General features: G+C 36.5%; 2 protein-coding genes across 2 annotated transcripts; one reads left to right on the forward strand and one right to left on the reverse strand.

Moving 5' to 3' along the window:
* The first annotated feature begins 592 nt into the window (after positions 1-592).
* Positions 593-1590, forward strand: LOC119078892 (basic helix-loop-helix transcription factor amos-like). The gene has a single exon (XM_037186622.1). It carries the CDS (start codon positions 830-832, stop codon positions 1469-1471), a length of 642 nt encoding a protein of 213 aa, XP_037042517.1. The 5' UTR covers positions 593-829; the 3' UTR covers positions 1472-1590.
* A 6308-nt stretch (positions 1591-7898) lies between these two features.
* Positions 7899-9687, reverse strand: LOC119078893. Its single transcript, XM_037186623.1, has 2 exons — positions 9605-9687; positions 7899-9534 (listed from the first exon to the last, which is right to left on the reverse strand). The coding sequence occupies exon 2, from the start codon at positions 9482-9484 to the stop codon at positions 8114-8116; it is 1371 nt and encodes a 456-aa protein (XP_037042518.1). The 5' UTR covers positions 9485-9534; positions 9605-9687; the 3' UTR covers positions 7899-8113.

Genomic DNA, 9687 nt, shown 5'->3' on the forward strand with positions numbered 1-9687 from the left:
TAAAAAGAAGACGAACTCGTGGAGAAACTATAATGTAACGACATACATCTGTCCGACTTTAATGTTTTCGTTTTTTTAGAGTATAGGAACTCAAAACCGTACAATAGCCCCACCATATCGATACTCTTGTGTATATAAATTTGTTGTTGTTGGTTTTCTTTTTTTTTTCCTTCTGTGGGGTGCGTGCCGAAAGTACGTTAAAGGTAAATAACACACATTCGTATTTATGTTCCGAACACATTCTTCAGGTGACTCCTGTTATCGCATTTATAGAACTCTAAAAATTCATCTGATGGCTGATGGTGTGTATAGTATATGTATAAGACACCCCAATTATATTCATTTTATCATTCATTACGAAATGCAAAGAAGGTTTACATTATCCCTACCCCAGAACCACAATTTTTATTTTTATTTTATTTTTTTTTCAACCTCATCGAACACATGGACTTTTTTTTGGATTTTAATGTAAAAGTTTTATGGGTAAAAACAACAACAACACTGAATGTAGAATGTTGTTAAAGGTCGGAAGAATTGCAGGTCTGTAAATCGGCAGTCCATTTGATGAGCTCAATAACACCGCAACAATAGAACCTTCACAAGGTGTACCAGTTGTATTGTTGATTTTTCGGAAGCGGGAAATATTTTTTTTTTATTCGATCGAAGAACCTCAAGTGATTTGTTGTGTTGAATATTGTGAACCACTCGATGAGCGGGTGGTGGAAAAAAAAACTTTAATTTTGCTAAACTCACCGATTTGATTGTAACGAATTTTGTTGAGTGATCTTGAAGTGGTTTATGTTTCATTTCTAAATAAATTATAAAAAAAATGGAAATCTCATCACAAATACACGGATACATGCCCGCATTCATGATGGACCTATCATTTTACCGATCGTACAGTTCCGCCGAAGAAACCAGTTCGATATTGTCCAACAGTCCTCCATACACATCAACGCCATCATCACTACCATTCAATTCACCATACCAATCACCATGGCCCATACAAAACAGTTTAGTGGACTCATCCTCTTCATCGGTACGATACGATCATTCAGTGGTGGAAAATTCGTGTGAAATTCGACAGCACTCCAATTTACCGGTACAAAGAAAAACCAAAGACTCATCGCCAAAAACGAATTCAGACAACCAAAAAGCTCGTGGTCGACGAAAAGGTTCCACCGCACCGAAGAAACCAAAGTCCATATCGCCGAACATTGCGATAATGAAAAAGCGCAGACTAGCAGCCAATGCACGTGAACGGCGTCGGATGAGCGGATTAAACGAAGCGTTCGATAAGTTACGGGATGTTGTGCCATCGCTGGGAGCGGATCATAAACTGTCGAAATTTGAAACACTGCAAATGGCACAGACTTATATATCGGCATTATGTGATTTATTGGAGCGCGGAGCGGATGAGACGACGTACACTTTATTTCAAGACAAAAGCTATTGTGGAAGTGATTTTTGAGCAAGAAATTTAATTTATACAAAGAGACTAAATAGAGAATGTGGTTTATAGCGAAGGTTTGGTGGTTTTTATTTTGTAGATTTTTCTTCAGACCGAATGCAGTCAGTGGTTTGAATGTGTGGAATTAACTCATCATTAAGAGGTCTGTTCTGTTTTTACAAAAAAATATGAGAAAATGCCAAAGGTCAGTAATCAGTTTTTGATTTTAACTCTAGCTAAGCATAGCGACACGCGGAAGACCTAAATTTTTCTTTTGTTCTTCTGCCAAGTTTGACAGTATAACAAAAGAAAAATTGGAATTATGACTCTTTCGCGTTGCTATGTGTAGCTACAGTATTGACCCATAGACCTTCACTCGAGAGATGACAATATGGTGGCACTGTAATTTTTAAACATGCCTGGGTGCCAATGTAATTTTTGCATTAGCATCAGCGCCACCATGCCACCTCTCGAGTATAATTCTATGGATTGACCCGACGAATTAGGAATATTTACAATCATCGTTATACACACTATTATTGCCCTACATTCAATTATACAGGATCAATAATCATAATTCTACTTTCACATCCATTTCGATTCATTCATTCCAAATCCATGCACCATTGCACCGTGATTAATGCTAAAAGATATCGCACAAATATTTCAACTAATCGACCATTGGTTATAAAATAAATATAAATCGCCTTCAATAGCGCTAAAATAATTATCGGTACACTGTATACACTCGTAAGTAGTAAGCCTTCCGATTTCCTTTCATTTCATTCAATTGAGTGGAGATTATTGCATACTCGAACAACGTTTTCTTGGATATTGAATGCATTCGTTATAGAGGAAATCTATAATCAAAATCCATTTGATTCTGATAAAATATACTCAACGATAGATTTAAGTTATCGGATGAAGTTCTCGTAGCATTATATGGACAATAAAATCAAATCTTTATATTTCGAGTCCTCAAGTCTTGTTGAGTATTGGCTATAATTTTTCTGAAGGGTGACTTTTGAATGAGAAAGGAAAACGATTTTTTTATCGGAAAATTAATTTAAAGTGTCTGACTAAGTTACGAACAACGAACTTATTATTAGTCGTTCATCCAGTAATAACTGTCCACGCAAATATAATGGGAAATTTTTCAGAAACGTTATTTGTTATGGTTAAAAGAACTAGAATAATCCTAAAGTATAATCAACTAATATGATGGCCAACCTCTGATTTAATTCACATCAAGCTATTACCCCTTTCCCAGCTGGTAATAAGCTACCTAGAATGCTAGTAGGAATACTCCAAAGAATTAAACTAAAGGTTATTCGCCTAAAATCGTTGATTTCAATTATATGTTGACCAATGTGAAATTGTGCATAGCATTTGTTCACTGCGCCACTAGACCCACATAAATTAGCATGTTCGAATGTTTCATTCCATTGCCAGTTTGTGTCGCCCCTTTGTAACTTAACTATCGCAATGGCCTAATGAGAGGTTGCATTTACTAACAATTATACATTATACATTATACAACGAATACAATGGGTTGGAAACTGTACTCTTCATGTTTCAAGCACTTCTTTCGACGCCCTATAACTCGGGATAAAAATAAAAAGTCCTATTTTCGTATGTTTATTGACCTCAGTTTCGCCTCGGATCAGCAAAATTCACAATAAATCCTAATTTTCAATATTTTTATCTTGAGTTATGTAAAATATTATTAAATAATTAGGAAATCCATTGGAATGACGAAGGCGACGAACTATATTTAGGGTTCTCTTAAATGTAATATTGTATGTCAAAACTAATGAAGTATAAGATCTTGCAAAACACAACCTTTAAAACTGAGAGAAGTAACAGATTTGCTGATAATATACCATCACGTCCGTAGTCTGTACTGACGGTAAAAGTTAATCTTTAGCTTAGTACCAAATCTTGTTATACCATCTGTTTCTGAAATTAATGGAAGGTTGTCTGAATAAAAGAAAATTTAAATTTTGTGCGGTGCAGTGGAACATCACAGATAATCGACAACAAACACGCTGTAAAGTCTATTTAATGTATTCGATCTCAATAGTTGAGCGATAGTTAAGTGAGACGAGGCTATAATTTGGTGATACCTTACATAACATAGCCGACTAAATCTTTATTCAAATGAAATTGATTCTATCATATAGCATCTGCAACCAAGTAGTAGAACAGATTTTCGAAGAGGGGCCTGCGTATGCAACCCTACTATGTTTTCATTATAAAAAGTGATAGTTGCCGGCTTACTATATTTTGGGCACACATGCTCCAGTCGTTGAAAGTATTTTGGTTTCGATAATTGAATGTTTCATCTGAAATGACCTACTTTTCTACATTTTTTAAAGTGAACTAAAAATTTAAAATTTGTGCCTCTAAGGATCTCATTAAATTTATACTTGTGGCGGTTCAAAAAATGTTGTTTATTTTGTGGCAGATCCGGCAGATCATATAGAACATTGTCAATGTCGTTTGAGATGTCGAATGAGCTGTCATTTTCACAAAACTAAGAGTCAAACCACATCGAAACTTTTTGTCATGAAGTGACAGTTTTGACATTGACATTTTTGACGTTGTCATTTTTGACATCTGAAAAATTTCGTCATAACCTCAATTGAAAACGTGAACACACAAGACATCTCTTTAAACAATTAATTTTGAATAATATTTCAGTATTATCGTAAAAACTACAACAAGGCTACAAAAACACTGTAAAATTGTTCAAAATTAAATGTTTAAAGACAAGTTTTGTGTACAATTCACGTTTTCAATTGAGGTTATGACGATATTTTTCAGATGTCAAAAATAAAATGTCAATGTCAAAACTGTCACTTCATGACAAATAGTTTCGATGTGGTTTGGCTCTAAGAGTCAAAGCACATCGAAACTTTTTGTCGTGAAGTGACAGTTTTGACATTGACATTTTTGACGTTGTCATTATTGACATCTGAAAATTTTTGTCATAAACTCAATTGAAAACGTTAACTGAACACAAAACTTGTCTTTAAACAATTAATTGTTAAGGGTTTTTTTTGTAAAGTATGTCACGCTAAGGTCGGCGTTTTACAGACCTCTCAAAAATGTATGAAAACTTAAAAAACAGAAAAAGTTGCACGATTTTTCACGAGATTCGCAATTCTTTCGGAGCATGATATGAATGACCCCTAAGAACATACTCAGTGCCAATGAAAAAAGTTTAACTCGAATTGTGTTGCTAGAGAAAGAGTGTATGTTGATTTCGGTGAAGTGTCACTGTTACTCTATACGAATAGGGATCATTCATAAAATTTTTCATTACACTAACTACGAAAATTGTAATTTTCGCTTCCCGAATGAGATGCGAAAGTTTAAAAATTCAACTCTCAGTAAGCCACGACATCACAAGAGGTGCGAAAGTACTTTCGCCCCCCAAACGAGGATGCAAAAGTAAATGACAGCAACAACAGAGGAGCGAAAGTACTTTCGGCTCTCAAACGAAGATGCGAAAGTAAATGACAGCAACAACATGTGTTCAGTCTGGTGTCGTTGTGATCGCTGTGATTGTTGTGATAGAAAAGAACGTTGTCAATAATTTAATATTTTTAGCCCCGTACGAAGTACTGGGGGCTTATAAGATTAATATGCCGTTTGTAACACGTCGAATTGGAAGCAGACAGTAAGGGCAAAGCATTTGGTTATGTTCATAGATGACGAATCCGCAATAAAAAAAATGTCCGTCCGTCCGTCCGTCCGTCCGTCCGTCCGTCCGTCCGTGACCCCTCTAGCTAGAGTAAATCACAACCTTTTTTCAAAATTCTTTTTTTCCCCAATTGGTATCGACAAAAGTAAGGTCAAGTTCGAAAATGGGCATGGTAGGGTCGGCCCTTCCAGAGCTAGGGCCCTATAGGTGTTTTTCAGTCTTTCGACGATATCTACCGAAATGCGCACGCAATAGCTGCTTGTGATATATCAAATGAAAGGTATTGACGAGAAGAACAAAGTTGCTGAACATTGTTTTTGGGTAAGATGCAACGTGGGCTTGTTGGGAGGGCTCAAAGGTCGTTACTCGGCCCTAAGTGTTTTTTGCACATAAATCGAGTAAATCTCATCTGATTTTGCTAGTTTTAGTTTTTTATGGAAGGTAATTGAATACCGAAAAGAACGTGACGAAAAAAGTTTCAAATTAGGGCCCTTGGACTAAGGCCGCTACTCGGCCCTAAGTGTTTTTTGCACATAAATCGAGTAAATCTCATCCGATTTTGCTAGTTTTTGTTTCATTTGAGAGATAATTGAATGCCGAATAGAATGATGGCGAAAAAAGTTTCAAATTTGGGCCCTTGGACTAAGGCCGCTACTCGGCCCTAAGTGTTTTTTGCACATAAATCGAGTAAATCTCATCCGATTTTGCTAGTTTTTGTTTCATTTGAGAGATAATTGAATGACGAATAGAATGATGGCAAAAAAAGTTTCAAATTTGGGCCCTTGCACTAAGGCCGCTACTCGGCCCTAAGTGCTTTTTGCACATAAATCGAGTAAATCTCAACCGATTTTGATAGTTTTTGTTTCATTTGAGAGGTAATTGAATACCCAATGGAAAGTTGGCAAAATATTTTGGGTTTCTAAAATAATGTCGTAAATTGTTGGTTTTATTTGAAAGGTACTTCGTACGGGCTTTCGTAATTGCGCTATGCGCAATTTTAAAAATGAACAGTTTCAGTAAATTTGACAATGCGCAACTTGACTTGCATTTTGGTAACAGACGCATTAGAGGGTTGTAGACGTATTAGGGTTCCGGGCTTATTAGGGCTACGGACGTATAATGGTTGCGAACGAAATAGAATTACGGGTTGTACGGGGCTAAGTCGCAGCAAACGCTCCGACTGTTCTGATGCCTTGTTTCTTATACCAGGGGGCTGCCGCCCCCTGGACCCCCGCATATTTCAGCATATTTCGGTAAATTTCATCAGTTGGAACGTGTTTAGGAAGCTCAAATTACAATTTTCGTAGTTATTGTAATGAAAAGTTGTATGGATCACATGGCACGACGTAAAAAAATTCAACCTGTGCGATTGCCGCCCTGGCCTTCGGCCACGGGCTGCAAACTTCGCACACGGTTGAATTTTTTTACTTTCGTCCCTTGTGATCCAAATAACCAATGAATCGCTATTTCAGAGCTGTCATCGAAACAGGCTACTTCGCCGAATGGAACGCACTCACTAGCCGTGGGGTAAACAGCCATTTGACTACGTGAGTTTGAAGAAACAGCATAACACATATTTTTATATATCTCTGTTGCTTCGCACTCACTCAGTCAAATGGTTGTTTACCCACAGCTAGTGAGTGCGTTCCATTCGTAGAAGTAGCCTATTACCTACCACATACATCCCTAACATACCCCCTCAATGGGAGAATAGAGCGGGTATTTCTCGAATTATTTAGGACTTAATTTTGATGACACTGACATTAATAATTTGATGGATGATCACATAGTCACAGTTAACGATAAAAATCTTGGCTTGTGTACCCTTGTATTGTTACCTTCAGGTGACGTCTTTTTTCAACCAGTAAACTTGTATTGTAACAAAACGTCCATTAATTCGTCTAGTGTAAGCTTTCTCATTATATCAAACTATGTCATGTAGTTGTTCCGGTAAGTTTCTTTTGACCAAAACGCAAATATTTATCGATCATATTATTTCCAGTTCATCTTAAATTAGTTGTAAAAGTCTTCAACGTATTAAAAATGCATTCTATTGAAATATTTCGTTATTATACCGTTAACAATCATGCTAATTTATTCGATCAGTTTATCGATTTTCAAAGCTGGTAAGTTGTGATTGAATACCAAATTACATTTCGATAATTTATGTATAAAAACTCTTAAAAAATATATTCAAGTTTCAAGACCTAAACTTTACTTATGACCTCAAGTATATTCTAAAATTAAACTTAAAAATTAAACTTAAAAATTAAACATAACATTCTGATCAATAATGTAAATCAATTTCAACATCAAATAATTTTTGCAATTGAAGTACTAGATGAAACTCAAATGACACCACCAATAGTTAGATTGGTGGATGGAACCAAGGTTCTGAAGGAACAGGTTGAGACATGAGACACCCACAAAGGCCGGTGACATACACATTTTGACCAGGGTTGTGATAGAACAGGTTAAGAAAACCCTGAGTTGATCACGAAGGCGGTGACACACAATTGAGTCAACTGCTGCGAAGTTTGTATGTAAAATGGAACTTAACAAAAACAAAATTCTGAATTTTCGAGAAAAATATTTTCTTCAAGTTGATTTCTCACACTATCTGTTTATAAAATTTGGTGTCACCCGCCTTCGTGGTTTGTCGTAACCTGTACTTTCAGAACTTTGAATTTGACAAATAGATACATTTTGTTGAACAGACTCATTACAGGTTGTTTGAAATGTCAACTTGAAGAAAAAATTGTTTTTATCAAGTTTACATTTCAAACAATCCGTAATGGGTCTGTTCAATAAAGAGCATCTATTTATTTGTGTGTCACAGCCTACGTGATCATATCAGAAGTGTCTTAACCTGTTCTTTCAGAACCTTGGATGAAACATTTAAATGATTAACAGTAATTGTATTTGAGCCGAACATACGTGTTCCGTTAACCGTTTCAATTGTTACGTTGCCCTTGAATTAATCGGTGAGTATCTGTCCTAGGATCTAATATTATATTCGAAACTGACCAGCCAGTAAGCGTACGTAAGATGTGACCAGCAACAAAATAACTGTCTGTTGGAGTCGTATAATATTTGAAACATTTCAATGAACCAAACATGTTAATAGCTCCTCCGATATCCTCGGGCAGCGTTTTGAAAATAATCTCCTCCAGCAATGGGAACGCTTTCGAAATTGTTGAGCATTCATCGGCAGTCATTGCCATACCATAGTATTTAATCTCGAGTTTTTTCACCGTTGGATGTTTGTTCAATATATTGGAAAATTGTTTGAGTCGACCGTGCGAAGAAAGAAGGGTCAATGATTCTAGCTTCTCGCAGATAAACGGAAATTTCCATTCAGTAACTGTGTCATCAATGGATTGATCGCAAAATAGAATTCTTAGCTCTTTGAGATTTTTGAAATGTAAATATTGGCTGGCTGTTGTCGTGAGAATCTCAGTCAATCGAGGCTTAAAGTGAAGATTCACGACAAGATCGAGGTTTTCCAGAATTTGAAAATGTCTGTCTGCATTCCAAAGGGGAACAAAGAGATTCGGTTTGAACAATACTTCAAACCATATGTTGCCCTTTAAAGCTTTGATATTCGGACTTAAACGCACGGCGATGGCAAAATTCTCTTTTTCGTATCTGTATCTCGGCTCTAAGTTAATCGTCAAATGTTCCAGGTAAGGGAAACGATTTGCCATGAAGTCGTTGTTCAGAAATACGTCTCCGTCGTACGTAGCCGGATCATACTTAATGTTTAACAATTCTAGTTCACGTAGCTTTGGGAATAAAACATTAAGTTTAAATTGAGGTGGGAAAAAAATTTGGCTCTTCAGTCTTTCCACCCTTACAAACGGTTTTGTCAGTACGTTCAGATCCGAATTTTTGTAATTCACCAAACTCCCGTCAAATCTGATTTGGGTCAAAGTCCCACAACAAAATTTATTTAATTGATGGACAAATATATGCTCCCATTGACGAGGTATGAGTTCATGACGTTTTCCGTAACAGAAAATGAAGTCGATGTCATGAACTAAGTCACCAAAACAACGCAAAAATTGGAAGCACAATTTCAATTGGTAGATACTCACCATTTTGTCCGAGAACCGGAAAAGGCCAAGGTATCGTAGGTAGCGCAGATAGTCACATTTGAATATTTGATCAAAACGAATCATTTTATGTCCATGCGTCCGTTTGAATACGTGTCGAGCGGCAGGCTTTAACGCCCAATGTGCATCGAAAACGTTTAGAAGGTCCTCAATGCTCAAATGCCAGAAACATTGCACGAGGCAGTCAAAACCAAGGTCCGTAATATTCATGCTGCTTCGCCACTTCCGCTGCTTTGCAATAAAAATTTACCACTGGAAAACTTCAAATAGTTTTATCAGAAATCAATTGTTTAATGCCAATTGCTGCAACTTTTCGATTACACATTATACCTTGCCAAATAGAGATGAATTATGCGTCCAATATCGTCTGAATATGCAGCCTATTTTTTGTACTTTGACTTATCACATCCACG

The sequence above is a fragment of the Bradysia coprophila genome, unplaced genomic scaffold (genome assembly GCF_014529535.1).
Source record: "Bradysia coprophila strain Holo2 unplaced genomic scaffold, BU_Bcop_v1 contig_297, whole genome shotgun sequence".
Lineage (NCBI taxonomy): Eukaryota > Metazoa > Arthropoda > Insecta > Diptera > Sciaridae > Bradysia > Bradysia coprophila.

What these genes read in the sequence shown, in the direction of transcription:
- LOC119078892 (XM_037186622.1), top strand. Translation starts at nt 830, where the DNA reads ATGGAAATCTCATCACAAATACACGGATACATGCCCGCATTCATGATG.
- LOC119078893 (XM_037186623.1), bottom strand. Translation starts at nt 9,484, where the DNA reads ATGAATATTACGGACCTTGGTTTTGACTGCCTCGTGCAATGTTTCTGG.